Source organism: Opisthorchis viverrini (genome assembly GCF_000715545.1).
Source record: "Opisthorchis viverrini unplaced genomic scaffold opera_v5_36, whole genome shotgun sequence".
NCBI lineage: Eukaryota > Metazoa > Platyhelminthes > Trematoda > Opisthorchiida > Opisthorchiidae > Opisthorchis > Opisthorchis viverrini.
In genome coordinates this window covers 1,134,226-1,156,935 of record NW_008751692.1, presented here as the reverse complement: position 1 = coordinate 1,156,935, position 22,710 = coordinate 1,134,226, and the positions used below count along the sequence as shown (strand labels likewise).

The 22,710-nt window shown below is 44.3% G+C and overlaps 1 protein-coding gene across 1 annotated transcript in view; it reads right to left on the bottom strand.

Annotated features, from left to right (window-relative positions):
* Positions 1-22,710, bottom strand: part of T265_02792 (hypothetical protein) — a gene marked incomplete at both ends in the record, with an annotated part of 66,860 nt that overhangs the window by 6,759 nt on the left and 37,391 nt on the right. Inside the window, 15 exons of the mRNA XM_009167117.1 lie at positions 1,180-1,308; positions 1,410-1,536; positions 3,717-3,755; positions 4,715-4,775; positions 5,152-5,205; positions 6,672-6,705; positions 10,541-10,958; positions 13,433-13,498; positions 14,104-14,294; positions 14,804-15,029; positions 15,701-15,864; positions 17,797-17,860; positions 17,947-18,050; positions 18,619-18,741; positions 22,177-22,220. Of these exons, the coding sequence (XP_009165381.1) occupies positions 1,180-1,308; positions 1,410-1,536; positions 3,717-3,755; positions 4,715-4,775; positions 5,152-5,205; positions 6,672-6,705; positions 10,541-10,958; positions 13,433-13,498; positions 14,104-14,294; positions 14,804-15,029; positions 15,701-15,864; positions 17,797-17,860; positions 17,947-18,050; positions 18,619-18,741; positions 22,177-22,220 (1,844 nt within the window). The remainder of the gene's footprint in view (positions 1-1,179; positions 1,309-1,409; positions 1,537-3,716; positions 3,756-4,714; positions 4,776-5,151; positions 5,206-6,671; positions 6,706-10,540; positions 10,959-13,432; positions 13,499-14,103; positions 14,295-14,803; positions 15,030-15,700; positions 15,865-17,796; positions 17,861-17,946; positions 18,051-18,618; positions 18,742-22,176; positions 22,221-22,710) is intronic.

The window sequence follows — 22,710 nt, the reverse complement described above, 5'->3', positions numbered from 1 at the left end:
TCAGACATGGCCCAGTCGCGCCCTCAATGGCGCTCATGCATCAAAGCTATTGCCTTCAATGCATAGCTCCTTTTCCGACCACCCCCCCCCCAATTGACAGCCCACTGACAGTGCTGGATTTATGCACCGATTTATCAGCTCCCGCCTGCAATGCGCAGCAACCTACTTCTCCCTTCCAAATCATCGGTGAACGAAATTGCAGCAGCTACAACCACTGTACGACGAGTACGCGGTTATTACAGCTGACAGTGATGATGATGATGATTCTAGTAGGGCGTGTCCCGTTCCCATAAAGAACATGATAAGTTGCATCAACCGCTCACAGCGGAAATGGCGACGATAGGTTGACTCGCTGTGAAATTACAGTTTCCTCTGAATAAGATTATATCTCCGATTACGCCAAACAGTAAGCCTTGTGCATTGTAGTTGTTGTGTTACTTTTTTCCGTGGTTTGCCACATTTCACTTGGCTAAAAAAAATTCCCAACAACTTGCAATTGAAGTTAACACTGCTCGACTCCACCCAGCTCGGTTGGTGCATAGTCACTTCCGATTCGCAACCCTTCCGTCACAAAATATGACATGTAACGTTGAGAGTGATTTCCCGTGTCTATGGAAAACGTAATCACATGACTCCGTTCGTTCGTAGACCAATATTAAGCAGATGTGACAGTTCATCATGATAATGCATTCACTTCGGTTTGCCATCCGCACAATTATTATCTACGGGATAGTACTTTCTCAAGAGTCTGTGTGCAGTCGGACAATGACAGTTGTTTGGCTGCATGAGTTAGACAAAATAAAGTGGCAAATTCAAACAAACTGTGGCGGTAAGACTCAACACAAGAAACGGACGGCAACTAATGCAATCAGATATTTTAGGCGATTTGAAAAGTCAAAAGGCATATTGGTCGGTGTCCACATATCCGTAGAACTAGTTTGGATCGAGATCATCAGAAAATCACGTGGTTTTTCAGGCAACTCGATTAACGGGTTGAGGTGTATAGCGCCGATGAAAACAGCGCATACAGATGAAAATTCACGAAAGGGCAAGTGCGGTCTTTGGAAAGCTAATTTGCTGCAGAGTTTAATTTGCATATGGTCAAAAAGTACAATGGAGTTAGCTGGATGGACATCCTGTGAACATGAACAATTGACAGCCCGTAATTGGTGCACTCACTGTTTTCTCCTCATCTCGACAGGCATCCAGGACTTTGATAACAAACAAGCAGGCAAAATCGTGGAAGAGTTCAGGCTTCGCCCGAACTAATTCTTGAAGGACTTTAAGCGCAAGAGATCGTGTTTCACACTGAAATTCGAGGGTGTGAAGAGTAGATTATGTTCAAAACGATGATCGAAGGAGGAGGAGGTAGTTAGAAGTACGTGACAAAGATGTAACAACACTCTTACCCCATCATCACCTAGCGTCTCCAACAAAATGAGTAGGGTTGGTTTGAAATATTCGTCCCAATTGCATATTGTTCCGTCACGTAAGAGTTTGATCAGCTTGAGCATACTCGCTTTTCGTTGTTCGTACCTTAAACACACAACGAACCGGTTGGAGTACAGAAAATAGAAAGGACCAAAGACGACACCTACGATCAAATTAGCTGAGAGTAGCCGGAAAAATGGCTGGACAGCAATAAACACTAAAAAGACTCAGAGAGGATGACTTTACGGAAAGAAAGGAGCACTTCAAAAATGACAGGAGATCCAAATGGGCTACAAGCACAGAGGCAATCGTATCTATTCACACATTTTTTGCGGCAATGCGGTTAACACAATTTGATGAGCAGCTTTACGTAAAAAATCAATAGACTACACCGAGTGAAGGATTGACTGGAAACATGTTCATTGAGCGTAACATACTAAAGAGTGCTAGGATACTGGTAGTAATGAGAATTGTTGTCAAAGGTAGCCGATAAATGTGGAAGAGTACAGCTGGGAAACGAGCGGAAGTGTAAGAGAAGTAAGGCGCACGACAAGAGTACCTGGTCCACCTTAAAAACGTGTTGCGTTGAACATAAACGAAGCATACAGTGGCGTTAGAAAAGCTTGACAGTAAATATAGCACAGGAAGGGTCACAAGGCACCAGCCACACTTTCGAGAAAGGTATGATGGGAGAATCGTCGACACTGGGAGAAAAATATGGACGCACTAAAACTCAGGACCTGTTCCGAACAACCAGTACTTTGACGGTGGCTCCGAAACATTCCTTGGAGCTAACTATCAAGTTTCAAGTATGCATTACACATTATTGAAAAAAATTGACGGTCACAATGACCGTGTTCACAGTCAGGAAACGTGTTGAACAGACCGCGTGTTCGCATATAAATTGATATACCGTTAAATTCAAACTATTTTCGAATCACTGTCTCTTCAACCAAAGTTCAGAGTACGCTTACGCGGCGAACCTCGGAGGAGAGGAGAACCCTGGTGAGCTGTCGGCGGATTTCAACCAGTCTTCAATTACCTAATGTAGTCCAAATTTTCATAACAAAAGTTCAAGTATGGAGTCAGTCCTGCTTAGCAAAGCTAATCCAAGTTACATGCACCTTCTTCTGAGGGGTCAAGAACAGCCAGCAAAAAAACATGTCGTAGGGACACCGCTGCTTCATTCCACCTAATTGGAACTTAATCACATTGCTAATAAGCCATCTGTAGGTCGCATCTGGAAGCTTTCGGGAGAGACGCGCCACCAGTGTTCACTGAAAATAAGCGTAGAGCGGAAATTCCAATCCTCCAACTAACCTGTGAAAACAGTTTTTTGTCGATAACAAGACAAGATCATGATGCGCGCTCTACATGCCCAAAAGTATTGTGTACTATTGGGTCGATCAACACGAATTATCTAAATGTGTAGTTTCAGTCCCTTCTTTGAAATCAATTGGAAGATGCACAGACTGTCTTTCTATAATACTGGAAATCGTATTATCGCAAGTGTACGATGACTAAATATGTTCCGTGTTCAGTTTTATAGAAAGCAAGAAAGTTGTGCATCTCCCTGAACCCTAATCACTTGGGCCAAACTGCTGATTTGCCAACTCCACGCACCCTCCGAATGAAGTATTGTTGATGGAACTCGATGGTGTTTTCATGATACTGATTAATGTAAACCTCATCAAAGAAGGACCAGGTGAAAAGATATACTCAGCCTGTTCTGGACGTCCTTGAGAGGGCCACGCACGAATTGGTAACCTAATAAACTCTGCTTGCGGAGATCACTGCCTTTGTTGACCAAAATCTACCATCTTATTATTAGAAGCAGAGGTAAAACAGCTTTCAGGATATTAAGCACCACTCATCTCAAGAATAAAGGCCAACTCGGTTGTAAAGAACGCATCACGAGAAAAGCACAGCTGCATTGCTTGGATTTGTTGGTCAAATGGAGCTGTAAGGAGTTTCATTGTTTGACAAGCAAAGCAGTGAAATTGATTTGATTGCAAGCTTGTGGAGACATCAAGATAGCAACGTTACAAAAACCATGGAAGTGAATACAAAAATAATAATTCACAGTCAAGATGATTCGGATCACACTCGGATAGGCGATTAGCACAAACAAACAACAGTCAGTTAGGTAGTACTATCCATATAGCCAACATGACGCACTCGTATGAGAGGAAGCACCATTTAACTAGAATGAACAACGTGCTGATAACTATCTAACCACACCCCATGTGAAGTGCGAGTAGTGGTTTGAAGGGAAACAGACTCACGATGCGGGAGATAGCGGAGCAGGTTGGGAAGCGCGAGATCTTTCCGGAGGAAATAATCGGGGGATGAATCAATGCATTCCTGACCTACACACTTCTAACGGAAAAATTTGCAGTGGCCAAAAGGCCATATATATGAAGAGTGCGCGGAGGCAGATCCCGTAAAGACACTATTGCCATCGTCAGCATACTCTGCTACTCAAAATGACAGCATAGACGGAGATAGTTGGGATAAAGGATTTGTTGGACACCACTAACGGGCGCACTCGTCTAAAAGTTCACTTAAGTGCTTCTTTGTGTACGCGTTCCCCCGAAGCAGTCAGTATTCTAACTCTAGGATTCCTGAAGTGTTCCTGTGTCAACTTATCGCAAATTTTCCTATCTGGGGGTGTGCACTTGAGTTAGCGCGACTTCATGCCACCTTAAGTTGCACGCCCATCTCAAACACCGTTTCAGTGGATCAAAGGACTCTAGCATCTCGTAAAGAAACTTCGCTGTGCTGAACGTTTCCTTGTTTTCTCAGGTTTACTGTAATAACCTCGCGAAGGAACTGCAAAGTAATTCGCAACTAACACTCGGTAAATCTAAAATGGCTTCCATAAAGCTCCTGAGAAAAATGGTCGCGCCATCGAGCCAAAAAGATCAACGGGTTTCGCCGTCAAAAATGCATGACAAAACCATTCAGTGCGAAGAAACCTTCAACGATGCGGAAAAATTACTTTGAACCTGTATGTCAACGTCCCTTGGTAATGTGATAAAACATTGGTTGTTGTTTTGCTCAATGATACCGACATGTAACTGATTGTGATGCAGACGGGAACACAACTTTTGCGTCGCCAAGCTGTTTGTACTTATGGTCTTCCTTGAATGTGGCTCGGACTCCAATTGAGCAATACCTCGAGGTAGGAAAGTTCAGATCATTGGACAAAGTTGCGCAAGAATTAGCGGATAAACTCTTATTAGTTGTGTCCAATATTAACAGCTTCTGACCAGTCACTTACCGTTCGTTGTGATTCGAAAGCTCCTGTAAAATCTCCGACATTATATCTTCGGGAGGCATTTCTGGAACGGAGTAAAGCCATGAGGCAGACATGGTGACGGGAGGAACACGGGACGAAGCAGACAAAAACCAACAGTGCTGCATGCAAGCACGTAATAAGACTGTGGTAAGCCGAAAACAAGATCAGCGAGGCACACTGAACGACCGTCATCCCAAACGAGAAACGAACCCATTCAACAAATTAGAGGAAAGAATGGCAGGACAGCATAATTAGTAGCCCGTATCTGTATGTGTGATAGATTGGTGGGCACCGTAGGTGTAAAACGAGGCAATAAAGCACGTGCAACGAGTATACAACAGAACAAGGGGGTTGCAAGCAGCGAAGCAGTCGAACTGGAGCTAAGTGGAAGTCGTGAAGACTGAACATTGCTAGCTTACCACGAATCTTCCTAAGAGTCTGATAACCGATAACGGGCTTTTTAAGCTTCGGGCCTACAGTCGATGGCGAAGTAGGGAGAGAAAGAGAAATGCAGGATTGCACATTAAAGTTTGGCAGCGGGACTGTAGCAACCCACACGAAGGATGAGCGGAAACACATTTCTACTGAATTTGGCACACACGCGGTAAACAGAAGCAAAAACATTGCTTGCGGGAACGACAATCAGTGGACCATCTGTTGACAGTTATACTTGAATAATGGAGTTCATGGGGGCATATTTTCATAAAGAAAACTACTCGCAAGGTTGGTAAAAACTATTCGACGAGAGATTCATTGGAGTCTCCCATGGAAACCAAATTGTTACGCAAGAGTGTATTTGTCGGGTTCACCGCGGGGGGGTGCGGGGTGAATTACACACCGCACATCAATCTTGACCTACATTCAAGATTTGAAAAACAAAACCGACACACAAGAGTTTGAGATGTGCAGACGAAAGAAGACAGACCAAGATCTGGTTAGAAAAAAAGCCAGTTCAGTTGGCTTCATGCAGACCTGCATCGGCTATCGATAGCAAAATCGTACTCGTTTCCGAATAGCCATGATTAATAACACCTGATACACCTGTTCACAACTTACAAGTCATGCAAATGATAAATTCAAAATGATCAGAGCTGAATATGACCTCACTTCTAAGGAGAACATGTGTTATTTGTAGGAGCACATTACCCGGAGTACAGGACCGTTGAAACAACAAAATGGTGCGTCAGAGGGATGTTCCAATGGACCACTGATATGATGTAATCGTTTCCTTGAGAATATAATATACTAATACTCCCACCAGGAAATCCCAAAAAACTTCCGTAGGAAGATGAACGCGAAGCAAACCGCGAGAACCAGAGAGGAAACCCCTTTTTGGTAACCCACATAGCTGTTTCTTAGTCACGTACCTGGAAGATACAACAAATTCACCACTGTTCACCCAAAGCAGCCAGTATGGCCCTAATTCCACTAGAAAGCTGCAGAAAATGTGAAACGCGATTCCTATTAGTCATCCATGCACAAAGGGACATTTCTGTTCAACAGATTCTGGTGTTCCTTGGACACTTAGAGAGGGAGAGTAGCGTAATTGCTTTTTAGACATAAAAGCCAGACAGATGATTATTGACTGACGTAAACTAACTGGTTTGGTCATGATACTTAGGTTGGCTAGTGGCCTTCTACTCAACGACAGGTGTTTATCTACTGATCCTATTCCGTCGAACACAACGATATCAGTCCCTTGCATCTTGCAATCCGATTATACAAAAGAACACTCCAACCACTGTTGAAAACTAGACCTAGTTGGACGCAGTTGAAGCAGGGAGTCGTCACTTGAACTGAATTTGACAGCCTACGTCACCGTGTCATTATAAGCAGAAGTGGGAACAAAATAGCGAAGTGAATGGAGAGAACGATCTGACGGGAAATGATGTCAAAGTACACACGGTATCACATAAGAGATAAGATAAAACAGACTTACCGTCACCCTGATCAAAACCCAGTGTACCGAGAGGCTGTAAGGGAAAAGCATCGAATACCAATGACGAAAAAATATATTACGTTCTTAAGGTGAAGATGCTATAGCCTCCAACAAACAACCAAGCCACCTGGGTACTTCCGAATGCAACATAAAACCACCACCGATAACAGATCAGATTTCACGTTCCAAGAAAGTACAGCGTGAGCACTCTTCATTCAGGTATTTTTTCGCTTACGCCAAAACTGCAGTTTATGCCTATACCCTACTTATGAAATAAGATATGAAAACAGTAGCTTTGTGGAGTCAGTCACCTAGCGACGCAGTTTTTGACAGGATACCTAGAAACCAAACATTTGCGAAGCGTCACCAACGGACACGTACAAACCTTTCTTAAGCTGTCAGGGAGACTTGCCAACAGGCAAACAAACCGGTAAATATGAATGATGTTAGGAAAGAGGATAGGCCCGTACAAAGCCTATTCGATATAGACATCTCAACAGTGTGGGGCGTGCAGATCGAGGAAAGACAGGTCTCGTGTTCGTCCTAACTTTCAGACGCAGTGTCCGAAGCGCTACTAAGACCAACAGTTTTTCTTGATTTTCTGTCCTCCAACACAACTTATAACAATTCCATTTTGAAAGGACGTTCAGAGTAGCTGTTCAATGAATCGTTGAGTAATTTTGACGTGGATTGCATGGAATGCTTAAAACATTATTTCGCGTCCGCGAGGGCACGAAGCGCTCTTAAGGCCTCTTCTCTGATCCAGTCGACAACTGCCGGTGACCTGCATGACATTCGTAATGTCACGGATTCATCCCAGTTTTCAAAAAGGGAGCAAGAACGTCATGAGAAAACCATCGTGGTATCAGCCTGGTATCCGTCGCATCCAAGGGGCTCTCTGGCATTATTTTGCGAAGATTGATGGATTATCGGGAGAGAGATTCGTGAGAATCAAGCTGGGTTTCATTCTGGTCGAGCGTGCATCGACCATATCTTTATCTTCAGACGAATTCTTGAACAGCGCCACCCCTTCAGACGTCCCACGTCGGTCGTTTTTCTTGATTTGAAAACTGCTTTTGATTCTGTCGATCGTCAGCAACTTTGGTAGCGTCTGGCGATCAAAGGTGTCCCTTCCAAATTTCTCTCCCTCATGAGGGCACTGTATCCTGTGGGCGCGTGCGAGTATACGGGAAGCTCTCGCCTGAGTTCACTACATTCAGTGGTGTAACAGAATGATTTCCTCTTTCCCCCTTCCTCTTCAACTTTTTTATTGATATGTTTCTTGAAATTTCTCTGCCTGTCTCTGAAACCTCGGGAGTCGAAATGCTCCCGGGACGTTCCCTCACAGACATTGAGTATGCGGACGATATTGCTCTCCTTGGTTCAGACGTTTCCCGAATGCAAACGATTTAAAATAACCTAAATAACTCTGCCGTACGGTTTGGCATGCGCTTCACACCTGAAAAGTGTAAAATGCTGCTACAAGACTGGGTGGGATCAAACCCACACCTCATGCTTGCAGGTGAGCCAATCGACGTGGTAGATAAATTTGTTTACCTGGGCAGCTGTGTAAGTTCCGGTGGACTGGCTGGAGATGAGATTATTTCTCGAATCGGAAAGGACAGGGAAGCTTTCGCCAACCTCTTACACCTATGGCGCCGACGTGACTCTTCCCTGTCAAGGGAAGAGTTTACATTACGGTGGTGTGATCCATTTGCATTATGAATCAGAGACGTGACCCCTACACGCAGAGGACATACGGAAGATGTAAGTGTTCGATCATCGGTGTCTCCGAAGCATTGGTCAGGTCTGCTGGGAACATCGGATTAGTAACGCTGACGCAAGCCAGATGGTCTTAGGTAGAATGAACTCTTCCGCAATAGAGGAATCATTCAAGCCTCATAGGTTGCGCTAGTCGGGCCGACCCGACTAAGTTTACTGCCGCCTCCCTGGATGGGGACCCCGGGATTCAAATCACCAGTGGTTAATGACATTGGCGCAAATGGCCCGATCGCGCAGTTAGTGGCGCTTGTGCATCGGAGCTATCGCCTTCAATGCGTAGCTACCCAATTTCCGAACAAAATGAGCATGCCTTCACCTCCAATGCTTGGTTTTGTATTCCACTTTCCCGTTTTCCGGTGGTCGAAACTGTAGCAGCTGGAACCAATGTGCCTATGGCACACGGTTTATAGCTGAAAAATTGATTGATTGAATCGACGAAATGTGAATTAGACCAGAGAAGCTTGCATTTGATAACCGACGGATACGTCGTCCCCAAATTCGAGAGCCTGCAAAAGCCTGTCACTAGCTGCAAATTATAAGTAGCCGACTAGGCCTTATAGCTATAGGCCTTGCCTATGATAAGTGGTCAGTTGAGAAAAATCAGGAAACATGTGACGTAAACTGGAGGATGAATGGTGCCACCGTTCGAATCACTTTAGATATTGGAGCGATGCATGTTTCCAGCGGCATCCGACAAGATTGGAACTACCGCATTGTGCTACTCGTTTTTTTTAACATGGATTGCCTTCGCGGTATAGGAACTTGGGAATGTTCCTCACTATTTACAAAATATAAATAAAAAATGACAATTGGCCGGTCGACCGGGCGGTGTGCGGAATTTGGGTTGTTTCAAAAAAAGCGACATTGTTTCGGATAGAATAGTAGGAAGAAATACATTAGGCAAGTTCTGATTTGATCTAGAGACGAGCCATGGGAAGCTCTAAATTCACGAAGATTTCACAAGGGAGTGACAGTGGTTCCGAGACCGAAAACTTGAGCAATGATTCTGAGAATTGCGCCGTCTCACATATCCATGCCAGGGTCAGAAGAGCTGTTTACTGGTGAGCAACATAAGTCGCTGAGTAGAACCGCACTGCGTAAGGCACAAAACAGGTTAACAAACACGCGTGTGAGAACTCTATTGAAAAAACTAACACTGAGGAAAACAATCGTTCTGGTGGTCGCCACAAACCTTCCGTTCGGCAGCACGTGGAGAGTTTGTTAGCGGTAAACAGATGCTCTAAACACGTTTGTAGGCTGCATCTAGCTATAGTGAAACGCCAAGCAACAATGCAAAGCTACATGCTAAGTGGTGTTCGCGCAAAGGTTCGGCCTGTTTGTAAAGACATACTCCCACTCTTCACAGATAAGTGGACACCAGTTTCTAACTACGAGTGGCTTACCAGTGAAACGATGACTCCAAATGCATAAAAAAGTGTAGCTTACTATCAACAACAAGAATTTCATAACCAATGTACAAGTCTCAACAAGCCCCCGCCCAGTATCAACCTCTCACGCTGTTGATGTAATGGAAGCAGGCGATAGGTTTTCCCTAGGATACAACAGGTAAATGGAGCATAAACAACAGTGGGGGGAATACGTCACCGTTCTTGGTGCAGTAGTCATACACCATGCTCGTTCATTTCACAAGGTTCCACTAAAATTGGCCGTGGTTGTCCCGGCTAAAATGCAACAGTGCTCGTGTGTTCAACAAGTCATACAACCCTGATTATAGCAACAGTTGAAGGGTCAAGCTCCCCAGCATTCAGCGTCCAAACCAATCGCCCTTATGAAAATTGATGCCGACAGTGTTGGGAACAAGACCAAGGCGGACAAGTACAGTGGGCTAGACACCCGCGATTACTATCCATGATGATCACTCGGAATGGGCACTTACAAGCTGTACCACATGGCTTTACCTAGCTGCGCTTACCTAATTATAAGGTTTTTCTCCAGACACAAAATGAGCCCGTTTAAACAATACACTACAGGGACTGCACTCGGTAGTGTGGCGTATGGTGTGTGAAAGACAGCCAGAAAGCTATTCATTAGTTATGTTGCACATGTGCTATAAGAATACAACGCACCCTGTTATCGAACCGCGCCGATGTGGGAGAGTCACCAAGAGGAACCGGAGGCGCTGCATACGAATGGCTCACAGGTGATGGAACGATTCCCGGAGATATAAACGACGGATTGGGAATATTGCTCGGTTGCATTGTCCGCAAAACTCCACCCGATATTTCGCCCATGCCGTTTGTAGCCGCAGTCTGCGCTGGATCGTAACTCAGGTAGGAGTCGTATTGATGAGCGGCATTAGGCACGGATCCAGTGGACACACGCCTTGGGGTGCCAGCTGTCGGGGCCTGCATGCCCACCGTGAGTGACTGCAGACCTTCTGTTGTCTGCCGTATCATATTATTCATTGTCTCAGGACTTAAGCGTCCTGGGTCGTTGGGTGTGCGGGTTGCTCCGTGGGACAAATGACCATCTTGGTCAACAGACCTAAACGGCCAACGTAATTAAGATTAAGAGGTAAGAGATAGATTAAGAGAAGCATGGCACCCCCAAAACACAGCATACGTTTGAATTAGAGGGAAAACTACGATCACTAATACTGCTGTGAATTACTTACTACAGAAATTAATTTATAGTGGACTAGTTGTGATTATGATGTGCACTGGTTACGAAATACTGGGTCAATGAAGGCAAACAAACTTCAAAGGAGACAACACCTAAAAATAGTTGTGTTTAGGTGGATTCGAAAGCTAAATGAAGGTGCGTGCATTCAGCAAAATCCAAAAAGCGATATGCCCCCAAATGCAGAGGGTCTCTTCGAGAACGATATTGTGGATATGCGTCCAAATACTGGATAGCAACCGATAAGCCCATTAGTATAAATCTACTTGAAATGGTGAAATGTGAATATGCATGAAACCAATTCATTGATTTCTCGAGCACTCATACAGAGACCTTTGCTGTTTTGATTGGTCGACATCTAGACCAGATTACAACTGCATTGTACCCAGTGCAAAGTGGCAGTTTTTCTTCTGGGAACTTGACAGCTTCAGTAAGTGTTGGAGGTGTTCTTCCGAAAACTTCCCTACACCTCAAAACAAAACTTGCTCTAGCTCTCATAAAAAAGAGATTTATTTTTGTGCTATACACGTCAATAGATGGGGGATTTGAGCGATTCAGAAACACAGGTTCCTCCTAATGATTTCCAATCCCGCAGAATTTCATTCACCTCGGCGCCTCAAAATGTACAGGAAGTGACGTGACTGTAAACCTACGAACCATCCAATGACGGATATGAAATCGGTGTGTCCTCCACCTGCTCCAGAAGTTCACTGGAAATTGCAGGCTTCCCGGCACAGGTGAGGGATAGTCATTCGTAGGCCTCCGCAGCATTTCTCCTAAGGCAACCATCTTCGTATTCTGATCAGATCGACTATTCTAAAGATAACTTATCGTGCTTGATAGATCTTATTCGAATTCAGCTAGAAGACAGAACTACTGGGTCCTAGTATAACGAGGCCTGAAAGCCATGTTGCTTTTGTATGTGTAAATCATGGATATGCAGTGGTAATGAATAGCTGGAGCAATCACTTCCTTACGGCCAATGGGAAAACTGCCCGGTAACACCCTAATAAAATTACACCGCCTTAATGCATAAAGCAGGCAAAACGGGAAGAGCTGATCAGCCATCCCCAAGAGGAAATAACCCTCATTGAGTGAAAGCTTTAGAATCCTCCAGACATGGGGGAATACTGCAAGATATTCCAGTTTAGCTGAGTGATCAGCCTGGCGGACAAATCTCATGTGACTTTTCAAAGAACTTTAGGCATTCACCTGATTGCACGGCTTTATATTTTCTTTGTAATGTACTACTCATAAGGTTGCTTAAAATCCATCGACAGCCCACGACTGGTTTCGCACTTTTTGGGGCTCATCAGGTACGCGCAGTCTCCGGGTTTCCGCCAACCTTATGTTCTCCTTGAGGCCAAATTGCACGAAATCAGCGAATATACACTCATTTGCAAACTAATTTGGTTTTTCGAGAGACTCACCTGGAACCCAGCTGAATCTCTCGTTTGTGATGTTTTCAGGCTTTATATTTTGTTATTACCCGAGCGTAATAACAAACTGAACTCACTCATCCACAAGCTCACGGTTGGAATGAATACAGGCAGACGTTTGGTGAAAAAATGTTCCATTCGGGAGCTCACAGCAACGCGGGACAGTACTTAGTATCTCCTGTCCAATCCACTATTTCCATATGGATTATAAAAATTAACTGAGAAAATAGGGAACCTAAGCTTTTCTAAACAGAGGGATTCGCTCCGGTTGTCATCGTCTTATGCCAGATTAGTGATTTCAACACGGGTATCACCGATGCCGTATTTGCTATAAGAGACAAATGACCTAATGATGGATAGGAGCTCATCTAACTATAAGGGGGAAACATGTTGAATAGGCAGGGTCCCTATAATCATGTGCACGGTTTATTAATGGCAGAACACTTGTATTCAGGGTGAGGGATATGTAGAAAGTGGTGGCACCATAAAAGTGGAACAGTACACCATTCAAAAGCATATGTGAAAACACACACAAGTTGACTCATCGGTTAGATACACCATAACCTCAGAACGCTTATTTGTGCACCCGGTGCGGTACAGGAAGGACGCTTGCGCGCATGCAAACAACGATTTCCTATCAAAGCACATGGAATATAATAGCCCGTGAGTATTCACAAACGAGATGGGTACAACAGAGCAAGGCTAGGCCATTTCAATACACCCAAACCACATGAGCAAGGGAAATTCATGCAGAAGAAAGCCAGTGATGATGGCTGACGTGAAGTGGGAAACAGAGGGGAAAACGCTACTGGGAGCGTGGTTAGTACAGTCAAATTCGCCCTCTTGGTGTGACAGGCAGGTGGAATATTGACGGAGGTCAAACAGCAAACAGGCACCAACCTAGTCATGTAACTTCGCGCCGTTAAGGGAGAGGGTCGTTGCCGCAAAGATCCGGTACGGAAAAGACTGAAATATATACACACACGTTTATGCATACAGATAGGTACAAGTAATGTATAAATGATTTGATGAGGCAAACAACACTTGACAAGGCAATTTATCTGTGACCATTTTGCTCAATCGTGAACAGGTGCATGAGAAAATAAACAAAGAACTAGGCGTGTCACAAGCGAGACATGCACACGAATTACCACGAGAGTGTAGGTGGACAAGTGTGCGAAGAGCTTCCACGGGTTAGCTCAATAATAGTTGTTACCAAACGACTCAAGAGATCATGCCGATGGATTACAACACCTGTCTCAGAAATGATTCAAATGTATATGAAGAACCCTGGTCACATGAAGAGACTGGTGAATTTGGTATGTTCCAAGGGAAAAAGTGGATATGTACAATTTGATTCCGCTATCCTGTTTTCACATTAATTGTGTTTGTGTTGACAGCGAGTAATGCGCGCTGTAATCTTGGACAGAGTAGTTCCTCACTTAAAATTACCAGGCTCAAGACTCGTTTCCAAAACCTAGAAACTTTGCATGAAAGGAGACATTGCGATTTACTTAAATTACATTACTGGATTAAGATGTGAAGACATCGGAATCAAACAAAAAACATACTGCGGTTTCCAGGCTGGAGCAGTAGGAGTCGGTTCCATTAGACTGGAGATGCCCGTCCCCGTGGTAGTCTTCTGGTAAGCCTTGAGCACCTCAGTAGCTCTGTCTTTGATAGCTCGCGGCAAGCCTTGTGTAATTGCGGCGAAGCTCGTAGAATTCAGGTCGTAAAGTTTGATGACAACGCGAGATGCCATCTGTGGGGAAGAAAAGATATCCCATTATTTCAACTTCGAACACAGACCAAAGTACTACGCGCTACGGGAGCTTAGTAAAAGCACTTTTGAGGGATGTCCCTCCTCTTGAATATGGGTGAACAAGTTGAGCAAGAGTTAGGTGGTAATATCCTCAATGGACAAACATATGAGCCATAAGTTTGGTACTCTTCCTGAGAAAGTGAACTACACATTAGAATCATAAGTGACTACTGTTCAGTTATTTAGATCAGTAACCTCGGAAGATGTTCGACAATATCTTCGGTCGGTCATACGGATAGCGGTTAACTCTTGATGAAGCCCACTTCTATGTTGACCTGGAGACGGTTAAAAGCAACCTATGTAAACAACATAGAAAGCATATGTGGCAAACAAGAAGGCCGTCTGAAAGGGACACTTTGAAACGCAGAAAACGCAGCTTCTCTCCAACAAGACAGGTGATGATCCAGTTAAGTAAGGAGTCAAATTGAATACGACGCGGTAAGACTTACACGCCTAATTTCCGGTGACTTGGGTTCACCTGACCAGCTGATAATCCGAGCAATAGCAGAAGTTACTTCTTGCGACGGCGAATTGAGTGCATCTGGACTCATCATCAGAATGAGATCTTTTAGATATTCCAGCAAACAGACTTTGACTTTGATGTTGGGCGCCTGCGCGTTATCCATGATATATCGACAGCAGTTGGTAAATTGTAGGTTCAAAGGAAAGTGTGACCTGATGTGAGGAGAAACATGTGGAGTGTATCATGAGGGCAGTTTCGGACAATACACCTTAACCGTTAAGTATTTATTTATTTGGACAGTCGGACAAAAACTGAAAAGTTTTGCCACCAGGTTATAGCCAGCTGTGAAGGACAGGAAATAGTTCACTTGGGCAAGGAAGAGTTCGTAAGGGAAAACATTCTATTATGTGGCACAGATAACTCTGGATGGTCCCCCCAGAGGCTCGGAAGCTACAGTGCTCCCGTGCGGTATTGAGTAATTGGAGGTGACTTAATCAAAGCCCGATGGCAACAAACTCGAATTTTCTATAGATGATCTGTCGAGGGATCGCGATAAGGTACGAGAGGGACTGGAGATTATGGAACTGTGTAATAGTTAAACGCGGCATTCAGAGCGTCTAAAAGGGGAGAACTTGCTACATTCTGGCTTGAAATCAGGGTAATTGAAAATTGCTTTCTGGCTGACGGTTAGCGGCTGAAAAGGTGTTAACTGCGTCTGCATATGCGCTCAGTAAAAAAACATTGAGACGTGCATGTGACTCTAAATGGCCTTATTCAATACAACTAGCTTCTTGAGGAGGAGCGTCGCTCCATATACAAGAAACTAACAAGATTGTCAAGCGCGATTCATTTTTAACTAAGAGTGAATGAATGTAGGACATACCGAACGACGAACAACGCTTCCTGTATGGCTTTCTGATAGCTTCCAACCGCTTCCGATCCTTGACGGTTGAATAGACGAATGAGTAGCGTGTACAGCCAGTCACGTAGCAGTGGGTTATACTCCTTGATGAAAAACTGTAGGGTATCCATAAAAAGGCTGACCACCTGAAGAGGTGAAGCAATAGAAAGATCGTGAAAACTGAAAAAAGCAGACATGGGAATATGGTCTTGCGTGTAACAGCAAATAAATGCACAATGCCATAGTGCAATCGATAAACCAATGGGGATTTTACAACTAGTACTTTATTTACGCGATTTCAAGGGCGAAGAATTACTGTCATGAGTAGAGTTGGAACAACATATTTGCCGGTTCGAGAGTTAGAGCCAGCACTACTGAACTTCCGTTTAGAGAAGCACATCACGTGTTTTCATAAATTCTGAACGTTTCGTGCAGTGCAAGTAATCTTTTACCTGGAATGTCAAAGACACACCCAGATGAATGTCAATAATTCAGGATGAGTCTGAAAATCTGAAAACCAGACGATTTTTTGCTGGTAAACTGGGTGCTGAAACGTGACAGTCTCCTAATCGATTGCCACGGAAGGCAGTAAAGTCCGAAGGCGTATGTTGGTAGAGGGAATAGTTGGAAAAAGGTAAGCTGAGTTAAGCTAAACTGAAACGTCCCTAATTCTTAACAAAACGTGTCTGACTCCACGTAAACTTCATCATGTATGCAGAAACGTCCGAGTAGCCGATCACCGCACAGCACAAGGCCAACTTGAGAAAACACTATGTCTCATGGAAATGGTCCCCAAGCCAGATTTTCTGGCCATCCCTGCTCATAACAGAAAGACGATGGACTTATTCAAGTTATTAAAAGACGGAGCTGTTTCAAACAACATCCTGAAGATTTCTCAGCACTGCCATGAGAAACAAAGAGGACCGGGAACATCATTTTCGATTCGACCGACCGTAAAGCCTGCATTAACAGCTCGACCACCAAGCAGCTTGCAATGCGTGTCCTGGAACGGTAGCCCGGAGGGAACCAAAGGGCAAATGCGAACAGCACGATGGAATATTGGGCTGCGATGAAGAAAGTCTGGGGATTGAGGTACNCGATGGACTTATTCAAGTTATTAAAAGATGGAGCTGTTTCAAACAACATCCTGAAGATTTCTCAGCACTGCCATGAGAAAAAAAGAGGACCGGGAACATCATTTTCGATTCGACCGACCGTAAAGCCTGCATTAACAGCTCGACCACCAAGCAGCTTGCAATGCGTGTCCTGGAACGGTAGCCCGGAGGGAACCAAAGGGCAAATGCGAACAGCACGATGGAATATTGGGCTGCGATGAAGAAAGTCTGGGGATTGAGGTACGAGCTGTTGTCCGGAAAGGCTCGGGCTTCGAGTGTCTTCCTGACCTTTCGATCAACCTCGTCTGGGTTTGTTTATCGTGCTTCCATAGGAGTATATGGCAGCTATACATCGAGTGACAGCTGAAGGACTTTTTAAAAGATCTCAGACGAGCGCTCGACATAGGAATCATCATTGATTATGACTGAAGTGAAATAGTAACCAGCACGGATGTTCTATTTTTGTAAGATAAGATATCAGGGTAGGGCTAGTGCTCCAAAACACACGAAAATGTAAACGCACTTGTTACAGACGCTGCATGCATACAAAGTAGATCATGTGGTTGATGAATGACGTACGAAGCCTGGTAAAAGTATTCACGTGACCCAGCGCTGTCATATTTTTAAAAAAGTACGTGGCTTCAAGCCGAAATTGAGCAACAAACAAACATGTCAGAAGCAGGAAGGTATACAGAAAGGGAGGCGATGTGTCCTGTCGCGCGTCAGTGCTGTCGTACACCATAACCAATTGTTTTATGAACCAGGTAGCAGCGTGGAGGTAAGGATACCACACAGTACCCAGAAGTCTTTTATTAGTTCTTCTCACCTCAAAGCAAAGAAAAAAAGACGCCACGCAAAAATTCAATACCGAAAACAGTATCAACCGGTTCAGCCTTCTTTCGGTATTTAATGGCTGGAGGCCGTCAAAAGTTCAGCAAATAATAAACTGGCAGACACGCTAACCTGTCGCTGGGAATCTGCAAACATTTTGGAGAAGATTTCAGTTAACCGACGGATATCCTCCGGGCTGAAAGGGTGGAAGAGAACAAACGCATTGGTAGTCACATCAAGTGATGAAATAGGAATAAGTGGTTTGTCAGGCAATTGACCTACTTCAATGGACTGCCGGATCGCATGTAGTTTTGCAAATTGATTAGTCCATCTTTTCGATCGGACCACTGAGCTCCCGACAGCTGTCCCAAAATTTCCTTCAGATTCTAAAAAAATAAGGGTGTAGAGGATTGATTAACATGTGCAGTGGTAGCACAACGAACTACTGTACAGAAGTGTACAATGCCGGAAGACGTGGCTTGACAAACTCCTCTTGGTGGAGGAAAGAATTTTGTCCGCGGACGCGGTAACATTTAGAGACATCACAGGTGGTCAGGACTCAGACGAATTATTGCACTGCAGCACAAGTGAGGAATTGTGCGATGCGAAGGGATGAGGTAAACGCGCAATCTACGTGGATTACACATTCTGCGGATAGCAGGCTAGGTCGAGAGTTGGGGGAACAGCGATGCTGTTACACTAGGTTGCATGTTAGAGTCAAAAGAACAATCCACATACTTCAATTATACTTGCACAAGGGAGAGAGGCCTTTTTGTCCTACTTACTGGTCACCACAGGATCACACACTAGATTGGGTAGCGAGACAACAACAAGTGGTGATTGAGACAAAAGACTCCGAAACAAATTAGCTTTATCAAATGGGGTGTTAGTGACCACGGCTGCGTGTGTATGAGAGCAAACGTCCATGTACGTGAACAGGCAAGAAAAACTTACGCTGGTCACACGAACAGACGGCTGTCGTCGGAAGCCGGAGCGTGCGGACCGATCGGAACATTGAGAGGAGGTCTCACTAAAATTGTCATCTGATTCCATAGGGTGGCGACTGTTGGTCATAAACTGGAAGAAGAAATACGGAATCGATAAGCCGTCAGTTTAAATACGTGCCAAATTCAGCAACGTCAGTCTAAAGCATATTGAGTAAGAACAAACCCGATCTCATTAACTTGTCCAAGAGAACAGTGAAGCGATTTCTATAAGATGAAAGCTGTCTACGTAGTCACGTAGCCAGCGAGCTGGGGATAAGCTTCAATGGAAATTCCAGAGACTTTCAAAGACAGGCTGGAGGGAATCGCCTTTGCACATTTATAATTCAGCGAGTAGTCGAAAAGCACAATTAGCAGAATGAATATGGCCGCAGTGCTTAGCCCAGTGTGACGAAAACGTTCAACAACAACGAAGTGGAAATCAGTTGTCTGGGGCGGAAATGATCAGTTCCAAGTTAGTTACCTGACCTGAATTCGCAAAGCCTGATCGAAAATGCGCAAGACGTTTGCAAGAGGGAGGTATGTTTACCGTACTTTCAGTGCGATGGACAGGTTTATTTACATGGGATGGTTGGAATTATGCAGGATCTGGCAGCTGTAAAAACTTTCTTCCTACAACATACAAACGTATGGTTATCGACTGAAATCATGCTACAGTTAAATCTTCAAGAATAAGATTGATTTCTATCGAAGTCGCAATGTAGAAAGAGCAGAGGGGAAATGGAGTGGAGAAAAAGGTCACTTGCAGGCCAGGTTACTAATTGGTTACAAATGGGGAATGCGCCAAGTTGAGGAAAATGTTACAACACAACTGTCGAACCTGAAGCTAGGCCTGAATAGACGTAGACCGAACATAGAATTATGAGTGGTCGCTGGTCGCGCGTAAACGCTTAATCGCAGAACGGCTATGAGGACTCGCGTCCATAACTAAATGTTTATGCATCAAGGAACAAACTTCCCTCAATCAAATTAGTGTCTGGAAACCATCTACTTGACAGTAACTTTTTGGTCTAGGTTAGGCACCCTAACAACGTGGCACACCTGGATGATTGCTAGCATATTTGGTTGATTACTGCATGTCTGGCCATGAACACACGTCGTTGGCACTGGGTTATCGATCGGTCGATGTCCAAATCAATCAAATGTTCCGGAGCTGTTTACACGGCGAAAACGTTAAAATGCTTCCAGTTTGTTAACAACATTTCGGGAATGACGAAAACAGTCGGTGGATCTTCTGAAGTTTTCTTAATGTAACGTACCGATCGATTCCGAGCATTTTTCAGTCAGTTTTGGTTACAACTTGATTGCGACAACATTAGTACTGGTGAGTAAATTGATCCATCTCGGTTTTTCCTTGGGCCCATATCGTGAATAGCTCAAAGCTAGACGTCTGTCGAAAGTGTCCGGCCCAAAACGGAATCAACGCAGTCACACAGAACATTACTAGGTTTTCACAAATCAAAATTACCGCGGATTTCTAGCTTTACATTTGCCTACTGTACCGAGCGTCCAGGCACTCACACTGACTGACTGTTCACACGATCACGAGAAGTCTGACACACTGATGTCTCAAGTGTAGTGTGGTGGGGATAAATGAATTCGCGAAGCCGAGCACACAAAATCAATCAAAAAAAGTTGGAAACTTAGGTGGAACACACTTGAACACATAGGATCACAGCGCGCAAAAACTAGACAAAGAGCAATTCATTCGGGAAAATGCAAATATTCTCTGCATGGAAAACACTAATTCCCCGTTTATCAGATAGTTTCAACCAAGCATCGATTTTAGATAAAGATAGAAGACACGTGGTTAGTTATCTCTCTACCGAGACTCATGGCTCTCCGACAGCGTTTAAACATCCAGTGAATCATTTCGGGTTTCCATGGTCGGATGGCATTTTCCACCAAAGGGACAAACTGACCTCATTACATGTTTGATCATTTTCAATGCTACTCCTAATCACTGTCCATCACATCAAGTTGGGTTCATATGGGGAATCTCAAGTCCGGTTCACATGTTGGGGTATTTCCGGTCGGTTGAGTTTCTGAGTCAATCAGTCCTTTTTTCTAAGGTATTGCGTATTTGGAAGGCCCACCTTTAAACTACCCTATGGGGACATATTGAGCAAATGCCCGGTTGCTACGTCCTGGACCTTATGCAACAGTATAACTCACACTGAAGATTTTTATGCGATGTCTGATGAGCCAGTCGTACCAGTGTGATCAATGGATAGATCTTGTAAACACGATCTCCTGGTTTATAATAAGAGTTCTTTAGGGGTTGGAATACCCTAGCGCCCCTGTTCCAAACAACGCTGCTTTGCCAAAAGCCGAGAAGCACTGTACAGCTGTTTCAGCCTCATTGAGAATCATCAGCAGTGCGCATCCCACGAGATTCCAGAGAGCCTCGAACCAGCGACTTCCCAGATGGTAGTCTGAACACCTATCCGTTCGGCAAAGAGCGGTCGAACTATGAGAGCTCAAACTCTTGGTCGGAAGTTCGTGGGATCGGGAATTTCAGGATTTTGTGAGATGTGCATGCCGATGATTCTAAATAAGGATGAAACAGCTGTACAGTACTTCTCGACATTCCGGTATAGACTGACATCACTTACGGGACGAAATCTCAACCAAACTTCCCAAATCTCTTCACATTTTCAACAATGCTGCTTCGAAATCGGGCTTCCCAGTCAGCTACTCTAGTCACTAGTCCCAACAGTCTAGACAGTGTCGCAGTTAGCACAGTGATAAAACTCATCACAGCAACCACCCAGTTCTGGTGATCACGTTCGGTTCTGGAGCTTCTGGGATGAATTGTCATCGATTGTCCACACATCAGCAGCTACCGTCATTCTCAAATTTTTTTCTGAATAAACGTACATACTGTATTAGGCAACACCGTAGTTCATAGGGAATTGTGAATTTTCCCGAGAGGTCGTTTTCAACCGGTCTTGTCAGTGACAATGTGGAAGAATTTCACTGTGCAACAATGCAGTGCAGCACAGTCGTACCCCAGTATAGCGGTGGTCTTCAAAACTGGTGTTGCCACCATAGATAAAAAACAGTAGACTTGATACAACGACCCGGTGCCAGTTCATGTGTAAGGTGAGATGTCTGTTCAATGTGCTAAGGGTCCTACAGTAGGTACACTGATTTGAATAGACACTGATAATCGACCGATATCATTGATGATCTTGATCCGAAATTCCCAACTCCACATCGGCAGGTTCACCTGACCGAATGAAATAATCATCTTCCGGAATGGCCTCTTATGTTTATGGATTATTATGTAAGAAGAATTAAAAGGCTGGCAAACGTAACATTCTAGACTATCCCTTCTACATTCTCGGAAAAACTAGCGTTCAATCAGGCCGCCATACTTTCAGTATGATTCTTACGGCATCGTTTCAAGACATCATCCCACAAAAGTAAACCGATTACACGACCACAACGGAACTAGGCGGACTATAACGGACATTGAAACACAAAATTAATCAGAAAGATTTACCGTGTCCACCGAATCACCATAGTCGCTCATTGTACTGATAGAGGCTGAAATGAGAAAGAGTAAAGTAAAGAGAGAGTAAGGCACCGGATCATTTTATAGAGCTGTTTAAGTCATTCATCAATCCATGGCTCAACCGATATGGGTCCTGAATAGGGCGTGGGTCAGATTCTGCTGCACCCCGGTGTAAATGCTACGAAGAAATTAAGGTCTCCACGGGACCTGGTACTCCAGATAATCGCTACTTTCCATTCAATGCCGAAGGGTTAGGAAAAACAAGAATAAATTAAGAAGTCCCTCAAGAGAAGTAGCATTCGATCTGAGTAGTCAATTGACGCATCGGCGCTGAACGGAATTTTCGCAACCCAAAGGAAACTCAGGTATTGATCACAGGGCTTAAGTGTGTCAAGCCAGCGCAATGCAGTCAAATTCCAGTTATCCGGAAGGAAAGTGTGGGGTTATTCCGTTGGGAAAGCTGAGTTGGTTGGATACGATTCGCGTGGTTCACTAGATTTTCGCGAAACCGAATAATTTGCG